Source organism: Microcebus murinus, chromosome 19, assembly GCF_040939455.1.
Source record: "Microcebus murinus isolate Inina chromosome 19, M.murinus_Inina_mat1.0, whole genome shotgun sequence".
Lineage (NCBI taxonomy): Eukaryota > Metazoa > Chordata > Mammalia > Primates > Cheirogaleidae > Microcebus > Microcebus murinus.
Genome location: NC_134122.1, coordinates 47,557,002 through 47,576,529, shown reverse-complemented (window position 1 = coordinate 47,576,529; position 19,528 = coordinate 47,557,002). Strand labels below are relative to the sequence as shown.

General features: G+C 38.9%; 1 protein-coding gene across 1 annotated transcript in view; it reads right to left on the bottom strand.

The window, feature by feature from the left end:
- Positions 1–3,239: 3,239 nt before the first annotated feature.
- The window catches only part of FMN2 (formin 2), a 307,908-nt gene continuing 291,619 nt past the window's right edge, over positions 3,240–19,528 (bottom strand). Inside the window, exons 17-18 of the mRNA XM_012738321.3 lie at positions 7,308–7,389; positions 3,240–5,610 (exon numbers count right to left, since the gene is read on the bottom strand). Of these exons, the coding sequence (XP_012593775.2) occupies positions 5,584–5,610; positions 7,308–7,389 (109 nt within the window). The 3' untranslated portion in view covers positions 3,240–5,583. The remainder of the gene's footprint in view (positions 5,611–7,307; positions 7,390–19,528) is intronic.

Sequence of the window (19,528 nt, the reverse complement as noted above, 5' to 3'; positions counted from 1 at the left end):
GATGAATCAAAGATGACTCATTTTTGTTCCTTGTTGCTTTGGAACGATTTCTGAGAGGAGAAGGGGTAAATGCCCCCTTTCTCACACCATTGTAAAACATTAAACCTCTTTCTATTGCTTTTGATTATATAACTAAGATATGTTTTATGGGAACCAAAAATTAAAAAAAAAATGCGACCTCCAAAAGTCTGAGTTCACTAATTGGCTGGGAAGTGGCAATGGTAATGACAAGCTCGCTCAAGGAATGATTGCACATGATTTTCAGAGCTTGTAACAATTCCTTTTTTCCCCCCAGATTCTCCCGTCTGCCAACCATAATCACTTCTCTTTTTACCATACTTTGTTTTTCCTTAACTTCCTGTCTTGGATTGATAAGGTTATTTTTTTAATTCCCTCTATTTTATTTTTATTCTTTTAATGAATAGTCCTAAAATTTTAATTTATATTTACTTTCATATTTTTGTAACAAAGCCTAAACATTAGATCACTATCTTCTGTTATCTTTTCTTAACACTTAAAGCTCGCCTAGTATGTGTACGTAGGGCAACTAGAGTTCGTCTGGGTATTTGTATCAGTTTATGGAGGTTTTTCTGGCATGGTAGCACCCACTTCCACTCTCAATAGCATTCTGGTTTGACCCTACTTAAATATCGTATTACCTGACATTATTTTACATCATTGTCTGTTCACTGTTCGTCTCTCCCATTAGAATGTAAATTCCACAAGTATAGGATATTTTCTGTTTGGCCATCAATTTCAAAACCTATAATAGTTCCTGGAGCACATGAACCATTCTATAAACATCTGTTGAATTGAATGAATGATGAGAACAGGGCAAGGCTCTTAGCATGTTTGAATTATTCCCTGAATTTCTCTCACCCGTGTTGTCTAAAATTTTAGTTCCCTCTGTAAACACAAAAATTATAGTTGCTATTGTTTACAATCTAGGGTTGATTTATTTCATGAGCTTCTTTGCTGTGATTTCTTATATCACCATCCTTCACTTGGCATCTATTTTCCTCGCTGACACGTGCCCTTAGCAGACTGTTCAGTAAGGTTTTGGGGTAGCAAACTGCTCTAGTTTTCATGTGGCTGAAAATCTCTCTCTTCCCTTCCATATGAATGATACTTCAACGTGGGATAGTGGTCTCGATTCACAGTTTTCCTTCCACAATTTGAAGACACTACTATTTTCTAACACATATTGTTGCTGAAGAAAAACCTGCTTTAGGATAATTGTAATTTTATTGTAGGTGATGTGTCCTTTCTTTCAGGACGTTTTGACATTTTGTGTTTACCTAACTAGAGATTAACTTTGACCTCTGTAGGTGCGAATTTATTGATATTCATCTGGCCTGGCACTTGTTACACATGTTTAAGCAGAGGATATGTCTTTTTTCAATTCTAGAAAATTCCCAACACTGTTTCTTCAAGCTATTGTTATCTGGTTTCTCTACAATTTCCTTCAGTTTCTCCCTATGGGATGCCTTTTATTGGAGTCTCTCAGTCTTTCCTATATCTCTTTTAACTTCTCTAACACATTTAAAAATATTTTTCTCTCTGCTGCACTTATTAAATTCCTTTAGTAGTATCTTCCAAATTACTAATTGTCTTTTGTGTCCACCTAGAATTCATTTAGCTTATAATTTTTTCTATCTCAATTATATATTTCAAGTTTCTTTGCAGATCCTAAACAGAATCATTAAATTATTTGAATTTTGTGCTGCCCTTTGCATTTTTTGAATGTGAATTCATTTTGCCATTTATTGAGTTGATTTCTTCTTTCTTCTTCTTTTTTTTCTTTTTACATTTTGGTTGCATTTTATATCTTTGCCTCTCCCTAGCAAGGGTTAGAGGTATTCCCCTTCCCTCCACAATGTTCACCATGTCTCTCAGATGTGGGTCTACCCCACAACCCCCAAATCCCTGGTGGACACCACCACCCTTTGAGCACCATAGTGTTAATCAGTCAGTACCAATTTGATGGCGAGTACATGGAGGAAAACATCAAGATGAAAGAAGAATGGAGAGACAGGGACACTCTTCTTTCTTCTTGATGTTTTCCTCCTGTGCTTTGGAGGTGTGTTTTGCAGAGCTGTCTTGAGAGGGTGCTCACGTTCTTTTTCCTCTTCCCTATCTAGGCATTTTCTATCACATGCACCCATTCCTAGTCCAGAACCAGCCTTTTCTGGTGGCATTGGGCTCCTGCATGGCAGTGACATTGGAGATACTGCAGATAGAGACGTGGGCCAAGAAGTCGGCTGGCCCAGGTTGGTTGGCTTTCTCTTGCCACCAGACACACGCTGGTTTATGTTGGCCACATCATCTGGTATCCACCATGGCTGTTTCCAGTTGACTCCCACTGGTAGGTAAACCCCATATCTCTGGTATGAGTGTGGCTTGGTGTCCCTCCACAAATGGGGCATGATTAGTTCTCCCTGCCTTGTGGAGAGATCTCTGTTGCATATGCACTCTCATTCACTTCCCCACCCCCTGCCCCAGGCTGTATCTATACTTTTTTTTAATAGTATATAAAACAAATCATGCAATTTTTATTATTTCTGTATCTAGCTTCTTTTTTTTTAGCTTAATTTTCTTTACTGATTTTTATTTCAGCATATTATGGGGGTACAAATGTTAAAGTTACATATATTGCCCTTGCCCTCTCTCCCCCCTCAAGTCAGAGTTTCAAGTGTGTCCATCCCCCAGTTGGTGTGCATCGCACTCATTATGTATATACCCATCCCCTCCCCCCACCTGCCCAACACCCGATAAATGTTACTCCTATATGTCCACTTAGGTGTTGATCAGTTAATACCAATTTGCTGGTGAGTACATGTGGTGCTTATTTTTCCATTCTTGGGATACTTCACTTAATAGAATGGGTTCCAGTTCTATCCAGGAAAATACAAGAGGTGCTATATCACCATTGTTTCTTATGGCTGAATAGTATTCCATGGTATACATATACCACATTTTATTAATCCACTCATGTATTGGTGGGCACTTTGGTTGTTTCCACATCTTTGCAATTGTGAATTGTGCTGCTATAAACATTCAAGTGCAGGTGTTTTTCATAGAGTGACTTTTGTTCTTTTGAGGAGGTGCCCAGTAATGGGATTGCTGGATCAAATGGTAAACCCACTTGTATTGCTTTAAGGTATCTCCATATTGCTTTCCACAGAGATTGAACTAGTTTGCAGTCCCACCAGCAGTGTAGGAGTGTTCCTATCTCTCCACATCCACGCCAACATTTATTGTTTTGAGACTTGGTATTAAAGGCCATTCTCACTGGAGAGAAGTGATATCTCATTGTGGTTTTGATTTGCATTTCCCTCATGATTAGAGATGTTGAGCATTTTTTCATATGTTCGTTGGCCATTATTCTGTCTTCTTTTGAAAAATTTCTGTTCATATCCTTTGCCCACTTTTTGATGTATCTATACTTTTGAAAATATATGTTATTTTTCTATTTGGAAACAAACGGAAAATTCCAATTTTAAACTCAAAGCATAATGTTTCTCAAATGATAGAAAAGTCTTCCTAGCTTGGAGCTACTAAAATGTCTTCAGTAATTATAATTAATCTAAATGGAGCCTCCCTTTTCTACTTCCTTCCTTAACATTACCCTTGGTCTTTACCACAACTCTTTTTCAGCAAAGGGACTTTTTTCAGTCCTCAACTTGCTTGTGTCCTGAAGTATTTGGCATAGTCAACACTCCCATTTTGCCTTAACCCATAACTATATATTGGGTGTCTGTTATACACGAGGAGCTAGAGAGACCAGTGTGAAGAGATGTCTTGGACACAAGTGACTTCTAAACTCAGATGCAATTATTAGTTAACCAGATAAAAAGGTTGAGAATGCATTGAGCTGAGGGAAAACGTGAGGAAAGGTGTATAGTTGAGAGAAAATAAGCCCCCAAAGCACTTCAGACAGGCTGGAAGCCTGGAATTCAAGACAGATTGAGTCAAGAGATGACATTCAAGATGTAAACAGGCACCAGACCACTCAGGACTCTGTCAGCCACACCAGAGATTTTGGATAGTATCTTGAAGCTGCATACCTTGGTGTATATGGTCACTGAAAGGTTTTAAGTAGGAAATTCAGATAAGCAGCTGTGTATTTTAGAAAAAAATTTGTTGCAGTGCAAATCTTGGAAGATGAAAGCAATTAGTAGGTTATTAAAGTAATTCATGAGGGTTCTAAACAAGGACTTTAATGGAAGAGACAGACAAAAATGGATGCATCCCATCCATTGGGAGATGAGTGAGATGTCAAGGAGCTCAGGTTTCTGAATGGGTGGTGGCTTTGTTTACTGAGATAGATAACAGAGAAGAATGAGCAGGCATGGAGGGGCAAGATGACAAGCGGGGTTTGAATTTACACATGATGGACTTTAAGGTATGGTGAGACATCCAGTTGGAAATGACCAGAGACTCTTCTGGTGCTCAGGATAGAGATCCTAGTTCAAGACATAAAAAAAGTATTTTTATCAGGATTTTTTTTACTGAGGTATCATTCATGGGCTTTAAGCTCTTGAATCCCTGCAACCATATGAATGCTTTTTTGTGCATGGGAATATGCAGACTAATTCATTTTCTCTCCTTCTCTCACCCCTGATCCCATGTCAAACACCATGGCTGTATTTTACAAATATCCTTGTGCAATATTCACATAACAGACACAGAACTCTTTTTATTATTAACTATTGTTTTATTATTAACTCATTTTATTTTCATAAAAATTAACATCCTAAAAAAATTGAAATAGAAACACTAGAAACAGTATTGCACATAGCGATCTTTGTTAAATGCCCTATTATTTCATTGAAGAATGGTAATATACACATTGGAAGCACTGAAGGGGGTGGGAAGACTATAAAACAACACCAGGGAAAAACCACTACTGTTTCCTTGCACTTAAAACTCTGATTTCTGTCTATATTAAATAATTTATAGGAAAGAGTTTTTCTTTTGCTGTATTTTTTTTCTATTCATTACCTGACTTGTGAAAATGATAATCTTCCTTCACAAATATATAGTTATGGAGAGCAACCCAAGAGTTGGGAAAGCACTGATTACGATATATAAATGGTACTTAAATTTTAAAATAGAAAATCTATATGTAGATGTGAAATTGAAACAATTCACTAGAAGTAACATTTTACCCATATATCTAAATGCAGTGATATGGAGTACTGGTTGTCAGTAGAAAGGAAAGTGTCTTTGTCGTGACAAGGAATATTCTCACAAAAGTAAATTTTAGGTTAATGTTTAGCATGTTCAGAATTAGTGCAGATACTGCCTCTTATACATGCTGTTTTGGTCTATCGCCATAATACCATAAACTTTTACAAAAAGAAAAGGTGTCAGATTTTCCACTGGTCTAGTGCTTTTGTATTTTTATACGAATATACAGTAAAATTCAACAATTAGTGAACTGTCTAGAAAACACAAAGATTATGCAAGAGGTCAAGAAGAAAAATGATCAGAATTGCTGTAGTTTTCTTCCCACCCTCAGGTCAGCTGAATTGTGTAAAAGTCGTTGCAATTACTCATTTTCACTCTGCTTTTCACTGTTCAGGTTTTCATGCTTATCTTTGCTTTCTGAAAAGAAATACACCAGATAAGAGTTATAGTTGGAGAGAAGAACTTTAGAGTACCCCAAAGAAGATCTTTTGATTTGGATCAAATTTTCTGACAAAAGGTTAAAGATCCACCAACCAAGAAAGGAAAAAAAAAATGTAAGTGGGATCTGTTTTATCTTTTAGAGTTTTCATCAAGGCAAATCACCAAGTATTTTTGAGAATAAAAACAATTTTAAATTACATGAAAGAGTACCGACTCACCCTTTCTCATCCTCAATCCTACAAATACATAAATGTGAAAACTGAATTGGCTGCTTCATTTCATGATTAATGTTCCTGTTCATAACAGCATGGTAATGAGGTTCACTAATAAATGATTATTCCTCCTCATTCAATACAGTTTTAGAGTTGAACTTTTATCAGAAAAGAGCAGAAAACGCGCTGAACCATGATATAATACTTGCCACTAGATAAGATTCATCTTGATACAGAGAAACCAAAGGGAAAATAGCTTTTAAATGAAGACATAATTCTTAATATTTTCTAAATGGGGCTATTTAATCATATCCCAACTTGGGTTATTTGAATGTCTTTTCCATTTAGACTATGTTAGACTAATCCAATTTAAAATGCTCCTATTTGAATGCCTAACTTGGCTTTTCATTTAAAGCAGCACCATTTATTACACTGTGGCACCATGTGACAAACCCTCAAAACTGTCAACAAAACTTATCTTCGGCATCAAAAGGGAAAACTTGTCATTTTAACCAAGTCCTTCCCTCCCAGGGTGTACAGCTTGGCATTTTATTTCAAAGGAAGGAATGGACAAGCAGGGAACTTAGATGAGCTTGTTAAACTCAGACTATGGTCCGACTGCTGACAAGCAGCCAGCTCCGTAGAGCCATCTGTGGAAATGGACCAGGTCTGCACGCCCCGTGCAAAGCCTAGCGCTGCTCTTGGCATTTCCCATCATGCTTTAGATCCCAATGAAACTAATCCAATCATCACAGTCACTCTGGGTTCAAATGCAGCCTGTGCCGTGATTCGTGCGTAAGAAAGAAAGTGAACAATGGCCTTCTGCCCACCACCTGCCAACATGAACGTGTCCACATACATGGACACCCTTGGCAGATTTACCTTCATTCTTTTTTTTTTTTTTTTTTTTTTTGAGACAGAGTCTCACTTTGTTGCCAGGCTAGAGTGAGTGCCGTGGCATCAGCCTAGCTCACAGCAACCTCAAACTCCTGGGCTCAAGCGATTCTCCTGCCTCAGCCTCCCGAGTAGCTGGGACTACAGGCATGCACCACCATGCCCGGCTAATTTTTTCTCTCTCTCTCTCTATATATATATTAGTTGGCCAATTAATTTCTTTCTATTTATAGTAGAGACAGGGTCTTGCTCTTGCTCAGGCTGGTTTCGAACTCCTGACCTCGAGCAATCCTCCCGCCTCGGCCTCCCAGAATGCTAGGATTACAGGCGTGAGCCACCGTGCCTGGCCTACCTTTATTCTTAAGTTTTGAAAACTGAATATTGAGTATTCTGGGTCTGATTGAAGGCATAAGGAAAAGGAGATTCTTCAAGTCAGAAGCTTGTTATTTACCCAAACTTGAGGAACACAATTTAAATATTATTATATGAGTTTGTACATATTATGGAAACAGCGTTTAAATGTCAAAGAAGATCGCAAGTTAAAAACCAGTAAAGTCAAATACTTACAATTCCAGAGTCATGTCTTGGTTTTATTTTATAAAGTGATTTTCCCTTTTTCTGCCTACACACCTCTTCGGCTTCTTTTACTCTGAGAGAGGAAAAGACACATGTATTTAAACAAAAACCCACATAGATCACTGCAATCCACCTTATAGTAAGTGAGCAAGGCTCAACTCAATAAGAATTTGAATTACTGAAGAAAATAATAACAGACACACAGGAATGTTATCTGACATTTGATTTTAAAACCTAGACTGCTGGAGCTATATAGATTAACCTGTCTAAGGGTTCTTAACTTGGAATCAAAGGATGATTGAATGGGGTAGTACACAAATGCATTAGAATTTCTATGCAGAGCGTGTATACATTTTCTCTTAAATAAAAGGAAGCTCATATATAAGAAAGTAAAGAAATACCCCTTATTTTCAGGGTAGGGTACTGAGATTGACTCTATTACATAAATAGGATTGGTACCAGGACATAAATTAAAAGCATTAAAATAATTAAATACAGAATATCATACAAAAATTCACATGCTTATTTGAAATTCAGATTCACTTTCTACACCATACACACCCATGCGTGAAAGTTATTTGCAATGAATACTTGAGCAGTTTCTTAAAAATGAGCTTGTCAAGCATGGGAACCAATTATTTAATTGATAACAGAAAAGAAAGAGTGAGCAGTAATAATGTTTTAACATTTCTTGTATTTCTTTATAAGCATACATGCCAAGGAAAATAATATTGAATTTTCCAGAGGTATAGTTAAAGAAGATGCTATTTGGAGACAAGTCCTGTATTAAGTTCTGGCTCTACTATTTGACATTGGTAATGTCCTTATATACCCCTGAAGCTCAGTATTCCCTCAAATAGTGAAAGGGCTCAATTATGTATTAAATTATTACCATTATTACTATGCACAGTAGTTGCAAAGATTGAATACAATTGTATTTTAAAAGTTCTTTATAAATTGTAAAATGTTATACACAGTCGTGATTATTTTAATTAAACAAATAGTAAGAAGTCTGCAAACTGGGATTTTATTAACAAAAAAAGGGAGCTATAAGAAGGAAAATAACTTATTAGGTTAATTTTTTAATTATTATTATAGATTTTTTTCCTTAGGAACTAAAAATGGAGTATTTCTGGAGAAACCAAGAAGACTATGGCTTGATCTCAATATAATCCATTTTGCGGACGCCTTGCAATCTAATTTCCTGAAAGAAATAAATTACAAATATATTTCTTGAGCCCTGTGGCAAAATATCTAATGATAGAATTCATCTATATAAGTGAATCAACCTCTCTTTTTAAACAATAAAATGGAGCAAACAATCCCACCACTGCAGCTACAAGACTGATGTTATAGTTTATACTAAGGCATGACGAATGAAAGTAATTCCTTTAGGACATAAAATGCCTGCTGGGTTGATGTTGTTAGTAATTCCAGAAAATGATGACAATTTAGAAGACACTCCATTGTTACCACTTTTATTACTTTCTACCCTAGCCATAAATTGCCTTTAATCCTTCCTCTAAACATTTGAAGACAAAAACATTTTCTTTATAACAAACCAAGGATTGCAGAGTTCCCATCTTCCTCCAAAATAGCTACCAGTAAATTTAAGTTGAAGTATTTGGATAGGGAATTAAGGAAACTTTTTTTCAGCACTTAGCCAAAATCCAGTAGATCCCCTCTTAAATTTACTTGGAGCTCTTTAAAGCATTTCGTGGCACTTAAAAAAATGTACTTCACAAGTATTTAGATCCTCAAAGCATCTTAATTTTCTCCCTATCCTATTTTGCTCTCAAAACACATTTCTGTAAGGATCACAGAAAGCCAAGTATAACATAAACATATTTAATTTTACAGAAAAACACAGCCAGTCATTCCTTAAGGCAGAGATGATCAAAACTGAGAAGAACATGCATCCAGCAGACCTCACGAGATCTTTTAGCTCGTCCTCTCATTTGACAATCATTTATGGAGAGTAACCCCAGGTCAGGCACTGGGTGCAGCTCAATTTCATAAGGACAATTGAATTCAATGTTTAATAGGAGAGAGACGCACATATAAACAAGTAAACAGCAATGGTACATGAAGGGCAACCACCTAGGTTTGTACAAGGCACAACTGCGTCCCACAGCAGGTTTCTGGGGTTGGTGGGCAGGGATTATTGAAATCTTTCTGGAACAAGTAGACAGCTGAGCCTTGTTAAACAGCTACATCTTAATTGTTCATAATTTCCTTTGGAAAGGGAAAATGGACTGAGGGTGAAAGAAGAGGATTCCAACATGCAGAATTACAGGTAAAGGCTGAGTGAGAGTCAAAGAAGACCACACTGAGCTTCGTGAACCATGAACAGTTCTCCTTTCTGCTGCCAGGGGACCCTCACGCTACCCGGGGCAACAGTCCAAACTGGCTTTCTGGTTTATGGCTAAATTTCTCGTACGTGTATAACTACGGTGAGTCGGTCACATCATTGCAAGCACTCCTGACTACGTGCACATAAATGATTTGGAGAGCTGGAACCTTGAATAGTTTTAGGAGAAGATTAATGGAGAATTCATTAAAATGTGGCTCGCCAGGCCTGTTCATGTATGTTCTGATGGAGTCTTGGGATGCTTCTAGAAGCAGCACCCAGCAGAATTTGTCGTAGGTGGCCTGTGAGCTCCACTTTGAGAAACAATGCCTGGAACTGAGCTATCAACACTCCCAGAAGCCCCAGCGGGGCCACCAGCCTGACCCCCAAGAAGACAATGCCTCCTCAGGCCTCTCTGCTACACCAGCTCACAGACCCAAACCACATCAACTTGCTCCCTTCAGCGCTTTGTGAGTTGCACCCCATCTAAGCTTCCCAGCAAATAGCTTCTTCTTCCAAATGCCAAGTTTATTTCAACAAAACTCTGACAACAAAAAATTTTTCCACACTTTCAGCAGGAAAAAAGAATGTGTCCCTGGAGATCGGGTACATTGCCAGAAATCAGAAAAAATAATGAGGGAGAAGTCGGTATGGAGAGGGTATGAGCCAGCTGTGATATTCACGCCTACCCTGCTTGGGCTCTCCACTCGGGCTGTCGTGGCAGATTTTGTCAGCTGCAGTTTCAGGTCTACTGAGTAACTGCGTGTGCAAGTTCCATCCTCTTTCTCTCCTGCCTCAGTCCTCATTCCACGATGCCTAACATGTCTTAAACTGAGTCGACAGAAAGATGTTCATTTCACAACTAGGCATCAAAGACTTCAAGTGCAAAGGTATGGATGGTGGAGATGACATTTCAAACAAATAAAGATGACCAGTGTGTTCTGTTTAAGATGGAGGAGGGAATTAAAAAGGACAACACCTCACTGTGAAGAGAGAAGAGTGTCTTGAGGGAGGAAACCAGAGCTGGGCTGAAGATAGCCCCCAGGTTTCTAAATTTGGCCTGTCCTTGAGTTTAACCTTCAGTCTTGGTGGGGTCTATGAAAGTTGTGCAGACACAGCTCTCCTGAGTGATTCATGAAGATACATTTTTTATTTTTAATGTGGTTGCATTCACATAAAGGGGGATTGCAAGGCCGTTTGTTAATCACGATTTTACCCTATTAGAGAACTAAAAAGGGGAGTAAAAATTTTAGGATGATATCTGTGATAGGCTCATTGTACCAGTTGCAGCTTCTAATTAGCAATCTAGATAACAGAGGGAAACTATGAGCAAAACCAAGTCATGTGTTAGTGAAAAGAAACTTCATTCATCACTTTTAGTGATTTTGGGGGAAAAACAAACAGCCACACAGAAAGCAGAGACTAGAAAACAGGAAATGCAGCATTATCTTTTAGATGGAAGACATGGATACTAAATGGTAGATAACAGCTATAAAATTTGAGGTTTATGTATTTTGCCATAATATTTTTTATTGTCTATGAAACTTCAGAAACGAAACCATGCTGAATAAATTTCAAAGGTCTGTATTTTATCTCTTACGTGGAGGACTAAGAGTAATCAAAGAACATGAGGCATTCTTTATCTTTCAAGGGTGAATTTAGTTATGGAAAATAACCCATAGGCATATGGAATCAGGTTTGGCAAACAGAGTAGGTGACCAATAAGAGCAAAACAAATTTTACCCAAAAGCATGATTTCCTTCTAGAAGTGCTCAGAAAGAGATGAATGAATGAGTGTGTGATTCCTAAATAATGGAAACTTGCCTCTTTTACAGACTGATCTTTGTACTCAATTTTGAATAAAGTCCTTTTTTGAAACAAATTGAATTTTTCTCTTTCTTAAATAAAGGGAACAATTTCACTTTTACTTGATGGCCCATGTTCATCAATGGACACATCTCTGTTGCAATGTGTTACAATATATGGCCACCCTTCTAAGGCCTCTTAAGATGTATATGAAAGCTTGCTCATTCACTGACCCAATATTACCATGTTTCCCCGAAAATAAGACCTACCCATAAAATAAGCCCTGGCAGGATTTCTAAGCATTTGCACAATAGAAGCCCTACCCTGAAAATAAGCCCTAGTGCTGGGCGTGGCTACGCAGCGCATCTGCACAACCCATGCATTTCGTCATGGAGCGGTAAAGAAGACGAGCAGCCCTTCTCATCTGCCCCATCGTGACAGCCACTATCCCAGAGGCAACCGGAAAGGTGCGGGCAGCCCCACCAACAAGGTGGGCTCCCTCTGTCAGGTCCCGGCCATCCTGTGAGTGCTGCAAGCTGAGGCTTTGAGGGGAAAATAACACATCCCCTGAAAATAATCCCTAGGGTGTCTTCTTGAGGAAAAATAAATATAAGACCCTGTCTTATTTTCGGGGAAACACGGTATGTTGGTTTTGTGTGTACTTTTTACGTTTTCTGTTTCCTCGTAGGATGGCAGGCTGTGATCACTTCTCTCTAAACCCAGCATGCCTGCCTTGTGCAGAAACTCCATCTCCTTTTAATAATTTCTATCTTCTTTAGAGGAGAAAATCAGATGACTAACCTAATTTAAGTGGTGCCTCAGATTAAAGCAATAATACTCCATGTTTAGTTCTAGCTAAAGGAATAGAGTTTCTGGACTTGGAGGCAGTAATTTTAGCTGTCAGAGAGTTTCTTCCCCTCACCCCAACTCCCACATGCTTGAGGGTTACAGCTATGTCCAGAAGGTTATGGAAGCCTATAGTCTGACTTACAGATAGGCAGGACACCACAGCCCTCAATTTCAAAGAGTCTAAGACTCTAAGATATTGTATACCTAGTCATACTGCACCATCCAACCTGCTTAACCATCAGGTTGTCCTTACAGATAGAAAGTAACGCCGGAATGAATGTAAAACCTGAAATTCAAGCTTACCAAGGTAAAGAAATGTGACAACATTAATTGGTAATGACAGAGTATGTGATGGTACAGAGAACCAAACACAGGAGAAGTGAAGCATTTGGTGGAGAATATGACTATGAGTTTATCTCCCAGTTGAAACTACGTTCTGGGTTTTGAGCAAAAATGACCAGATAAAAGGAAAAGATATCATTATTACAGCTTGAGTTCAAATTTACTTTAAAACAAATTCTTATACTAAATTTAGCTTCTAAAAGATAAAGTTATAAATGTACTTAAATAGAAGCTAAATAAATTTTAATACATTTATATAGATATATATTTATATAGCTCTTTATTCCTTATATGCAAATATTCTAAGTGGTAAGAGCTTCATTTGGCTTTAGGATATTAAGCATAAAAGTAAGTTATGAAGCAAAGAAAATCTGAGGCCAAAAGAATTAGAATATTTTCAAGGTTCACAGTATCAGAGAAGACAGATGTGAGAGAATAGAAACTACTTTTTAGCATAGGACTTGTTAAAACTAGTCTTAAATTCCCATTATCATTTTTTATCTTGGTATTTTTCAAAACAAATGAAAAGTTTCTCGAATATCGCCCTTACTATAACTGGGCTCATTTACACTAAAGGTTATTCTAAACAAGGAGAGTGGTTTCTCATTTCTCTCCTAATAAAGATGTATTTTTCTCTACACTCTCCCTCCCTAGCCCCAGACCCATTTATTGTCAGGCAAACATATACAAAAAGTTCAGCGTGATTAAGTTTAAAAACAGCTCGTGAGATGAATAAGGGAGATATACCCTCTGGCATAGTTTCAGAGAAAAGAAACCAGACATCCCTGCAGCCTGCTCTTCAGGCAGAATTATCTTCATCTACCTCTGGGACCAAACGCCAAGCTGGCCACAATCTTATCAAGAAAACAGATATGCTCTCATCATTCAATCGAACGAGAAAGGGAGTCACTCTTCTGCCACTAAACATTAATAATTTGGTCTAAATAAGTATCTGTGGCAGACGGATTCATTTCCTGCTGGCTCCAACTTGGCTTGCTGGGAGCAGCCTGGTTCACCACGGGAATCTACCAGCCCATGAGAGATTCGTGCAGCCCAAAGTTGGGATGTCACAGGTCCGAGCGCCTGACAGAGCAGAGATGGGTCTTCTAACAATAAACTGAGAGTAGACATAATTATCATCACTACCATTTCACAACGTTCTGTGCTGAAACATAACGCCGTCATGTCTGCCAACAAATTTAAGTGTTTTTTTGTAACTCAGAAGAGAAAGGAAAATAGAGAGAGAGACACACACACCCAGTCCAGAGGGAGAGACAGGGGTGACAGAGACTGCAGACAAAGGCTGGTTAGGATGTCAGCTTAAGAGTTGTGGGTCCCTCTCTCTCCACGTAAGGCCGGAAGCAGGTATTAGATGCCTTGTGGAATTAAAGGTGATTTGGGAAAGTTTATTCCTGGCTCTGTCTTCTGTCTTTTATAATCTCAATGACTTTAAACACACACACACACAAAACCACAAAACCTCTGGAAACAAAATCAACCCAAAGTCACTTATCATCATCTCAAAGAAAAAGAACTTTCCTTGGGCACATATTTCTGAATCTCATCGCTGAGAATCTCTGACTTTTTTCAGAGAAAACTCTGCATTTGCACGCCGCGTGGTTATGGGCAGCAGTCACGATGAGCACAAAGTAACTCCCGACAGAAAGGAAACCAAGCTTTAAAAATCCCTTTGCGCTGCTCAGTCTTGGACATTAAATGCACAAGAACATCATGCCCAGCAGTCCAGAGGGGTGGGGCCCCAGCACAGACGCCTCACTCACAGGTATTATTCCTCTTGTTTCACAGTAATACACAAAGCAAGTCTGCCACTTTTATCAACAACAGGAGCTGAATTTTAAGGAATATTCATAGTCCAAAATCTAGGATTCTTTGATAATTAGATAGGCATGTTCCATGCTTATGTTCCAGAAACCACAAGGGTATTCCTCCCATGAACATTAAGTTAAGACACAGATATTATGCGTATTAGTGTTTCATGAAATAATTTTTTTGGGGGGTATATGGGGGGGAAAAGAGATGAGAGGATCATTTATTCATAAGAAAATATATTCAACCAATCAAATTAATTCCCTATAGCCCCCGTCTCTTTGATGGCTGCTTAAGATTCCATAAGATGCAGAACATTGTAATTCTTGGTGAGCTGCCTCAGAAATGGTGATCTTTCCCCCATCATTTTAGAATGGCTACAGATAAGTAAAAATGACTGTGGGTGAATGCTGTTTTTCCCTCATTTTAAAACAAACAAAACAAATAAATCACACACACACAGATCACCATGCACATCTGCTCCTCTCTGTGTTTAATCACAAAGCTGTCAACACTTCCCTAACTGGCAAACCCACCAGCAGCTTTCTAGTCTTCCCTGTTCACCATGCCAATGCCTCTGAAATGGTTAACCGGTCCCTACGTCTTTCAATCTCTTACCCTTCCGTCCTCAGGGAAATTCTGAGTTTTCCAACTATCTTTCTGGACATGCTTCCTTCATCTCTTTTGCTGCATCTTTATTAAACTTCCCCTCAAATGTTTTCTTTTCCTCCCCCAAGACTCTGGGAATCTCCACTTTGTAAATTCCAACTGTCACTTCTACTCCAAGACCTGTAGAATCGTACCCCTAGCTTTGACCTTATCCTCAAGCTCCAAGTCCTCGTGGATTGGAGGAGGATGGCTTCTTTCTCTCACTCGCCTGGGTCTTGGTTAAGGAGATAACATTCAAACCATTCACCCAGTTCCCAAATAAACCTCTGAATCCCTCCTCTCCCGCTTCACCACCCCTCCATGCATATGCAAATAGTTAACACGTTCTATTATTGCTCCTTAATGATTTCAAAATTTGTCCCAACCTCTCCAATTCCACTGTCCCTGATTATTTTTCAAGCCCCCTCACATCACCTGAACCACGGCCCTACCCTGCAGACTGCCCTCCATGTGTTAAAGTCCAATCCATCCTTCACAAACATGGGCATCATCTCAGCCACTTATTCATTTGCAAAGAAAAAAAAATGATTTAAGTTCCACAGTGAGGAATGCAAGGCCATTTACAGTCTGGTTCCAGCTAACCTAATTTCCCCTGATTCTCCACAATGCTTCCTAGGCCCCCAACAACACAGAGCCGCCCCCACTCCTGTGGGATATCTTTGCTCAATCTGTTCCCCCTGGGACTGCCCATTCTCTTTTGCTTTTCCTGTGCTCTCCCCCATGGGGTCCTTCAAGTTAGGTCAAAATTAGCTTCCTATAGGAAACACATCTGACCTTCCAGGAAGGCTTATTTGTACAATCCTCTGTGGTTTCACATAATTTTGTTCAGAGTTTTATTTTGAAGAGGACTTAACGACTCTCTTTTTGCCTTGCTGAATAGTATATTCCTTGAGCTGAGGGATCATGTACAGCCAGCCATGTCTATATTCCCAGGGCATAACATTGCAAATCACACAGGCATTTAAGGTATTTACTAGATGTTTAAAAAATAGCTAAGGAATGAATGATGACACACAGGGAAATTATGATTCAACTGAAACACACACACACACACATATAGGGATACATTTTGGCAAATAACTTGGGCTTCGATCTCAATCTTGTTTTTTTGGCCTCCTTCTTCCGGCAAACTCTTCAGCCATGTCTGGATGTCCAAATCTCATTTTGAGTAAACTACCCAGGACTTTGCTTGACTTGCCCTTTGAGTTTATTGATTTACTGTTATAATTCTATCTGCAAATAACAATTTAGTTCAAGTCAATGTACATAAAATTTGAAGTTATAAAATAGTTTAGGGTATTCTACTTTCTTCCATCTTGCAGAGGACTTAATTTTGTGTTCAATAGATGATCATTAGGAGGCTGTAAGCCTGCATGCAACATGAAATCATGTCAAATTAGCTTCACTAACTCCTTGGCGAGAGGAAAAGATAAATGACATGGATGTGATATGTCTTCATTTCAATGAAGCATTTAAAGAATTTCTCAAGGGATGTCTGCAAACCAAATAGAGAAATGATGGCTATGTGAGAGGATGCTTAGATGAATTTACAATGAGCAGATATGTTCAAAGAAGATAACAGGGTGTCTATTCCTTAAAGCATCACTCCAAGGAAGGCTGACAAATGGTCAATTGATAAAATTTATACAGACACTGTTTTAACCTGAGAAGGAAAACTATCCAAGCAATTGGAGATGTCCCAAAAAAATCTTGGTTTTTCTTTTTTTCCTACTTGAAGAAAATGAACATTTCCAGTGGGCCAGGGGTGGGCCAGAGACAGTGAACACCTCATGTGCATCATCTCATTCAGCCACTTGGTGACCAAACATGAGAGATGTCATCGCCCTATTTTAGGGATGAGGAGCCCAGGGCTCAGAGAGGTTCTTGAGGTCACATCAGAGAAGAACGAAGGAGAGAATGCAGATCTGGTTGACTTCAGAGTCTGTATCACCCTAGCACTAAAAAAGGAATCAAAGCCTGGGCTTAATGTCTGGCCATCATTAGTCTTGTAAAAATTATATTCTTAGACTAGAAAGTAGATTGGAATAGATGACCACCAATGTATTTCCTGAATTCAATATCCTTTCCCCTTTAGAGAGTGTCCATAGCATGAGCATCTTAAAGACACTATAATGTAAGCTCCCTGAGGGCAGGCAGCGCCCTCTCCCTCTGTCCGTGTGTCCTACGCCCAGCACAGCGCCTGGATCATCACAACCGCAGCCAGCACTCACCGAGACCTTACAGAGTGTGCCAGGCGCTGGGCTAAGAGGGCTCGCAGATGTTAGCCCCTTTAAATCTCATCATAACCTCATAAGGTAGACAGTGTAGAGTGATGCCCTTAACCACTCAACAGAGACTACCCTCATGCATGTCAGTCACCGATTCCCCTAAGACGCCAGATCCTCATCTTTCTCACCCTGGTACTAATAGTATCACGTATGGTTCTTCCTGTTGTCCTGCACTCAACTTTTACAGATGAGGAAAATGAAACTTAAAATGGTCAAATTACCTGCTCAGGGTCACGCACGGGATTAGTGGCACACTTGCAGTTCAAATCTAGACAAACACAGTCTATCTTCAAAGCTTAGGCTTTAACCACGGCACTGTGATGCCTCTTAACGATGCATGCACCCCAGGAAAGATGAAAGGCAATGACACAGGGAGGCGAGAAGGCAGGAAGACACACAGGAGGCGGGGATGCAGGTAAAAGTGCAGCTCATGCTGTGAATTATATTCACCTTTTTATTACCTGAGACCTAGAACAATGGTTCTTAAACTTGAGTAAGCAGAGGAATCGCCTGAAGGGCTTGTTAAAACACAGACTGCTTGTTTCTACACCCAGGATCAGCAGGTCTAGAGTGGGAGATTGGAATCTGTAACCCTAACGAGTCCCCAGGGAATGGGGTGCTGGTCCAGGGGTTGAGAACCCCTATCCTGAGGCACGGCATTATGTCTGGGAAAATTTTAAAAATAAATGAAAACAACACTTACATTGTTAAATGAATATGCAATCATCAGTATCGTCTTCTTTCTATTTTGTCTACTTTCTTACTTATAGCGATATATGCATTTATATTATGTATTATATACACACATTACTTATATATTCCCTTGTATGTATTATTTATTATATTTAAAATCATTTGACTCTAAAAGACTGAATCTTTTGCAATTCTGAAAATATAAGATGTGTCAGTTCGAATGACTTATTTTAAAAGAGAAACTAAAAAACAGGTTCTGGGGAGAAGTTCTATTGGACTATTAGACAAATTTGGATCTCTTTTCAAGCAAAAGTAGTAATGGAAACATAATAGGCTATAACATTTATTTTTGAAAAAAGAAATCATGTAAGATTTATCTGGAGAAGATAAAACTGCCATGGCTGGGCAGGTGGCTCATGCCCATAATCCTAGCACTCTGGGAGGCCAAGGCGGGAGGATTGCCTGAGGCCAGGAGTTCGAGACTAGCCTGAGCAAGAAGAGCAAGACCCCCTCTACAAGAAATAGAAAAAATTAGCTGGGCGTCATAGCTTGTGTGCCTGTAGTCCCAGCTGTTCGCTTGAGCAGAAGAATCGCTTGAAGGTTCCAGTGAGCTATGATGATGCCTCTGTGCTCTAGCCAAGGTGACAGAGCTAGACTCTGTCTCAAAAAAAAAAAAAAAAAACCCTGCTACCATGTGGTGTGCATACATTTTTTCCTGATTCTAATTTCTAGGGGGAATTTTTGACATGATTCTCTAAATAAGGGATGTGAACTGTAGTCAGTACAAATCTAAAAATATAGGGGATTACAGAAGTTTTTCAATGGCCAATTTTTTACCCCCCCCCCCCCTCCAAAACCTCAGTGTAAACTGAGATGAACCTTGAACTCGGTGAGAGCACTTCTCAGGATAGGGAAGCTAACCAATGCTTCAAAAATATGCTATGTTGTTTTTTAGTACTCTAACCTGGTAAAGGGTTAAAACTGAGAGATCTATTTGACAGAATAAGTGACAGTGTATTTCATCTCAAATCACATCAGTCTCGACTGAAGAGCAGTCAGAGGTGGCTCCTGTCTGGGACAAGCCCTGCGACTGTGGTGCTCTGTGCTATTGAGGAAGGAAAATGCAAGTGCTGTACAGAGTGAATGAGCAAACAGCAAGAGTCACGTTCCATTTTGTAAATAAAGAGGCTGGATTCTGTTCTGTAAAACCAAGAGTATCCTTCTTTCTTATTCTTCCACCAAGAATTGATATAATATCAGGAAAAAAATTGAGAAATCTGAAAGGTGCTATTTAGAACTTTTTTTCAATACTCAAATAATAAGCCAAACAGTTTCTTAAAATAAGAATATTGGTGTTCATTTACATTAGGATTTTTAAGCTTCTGATC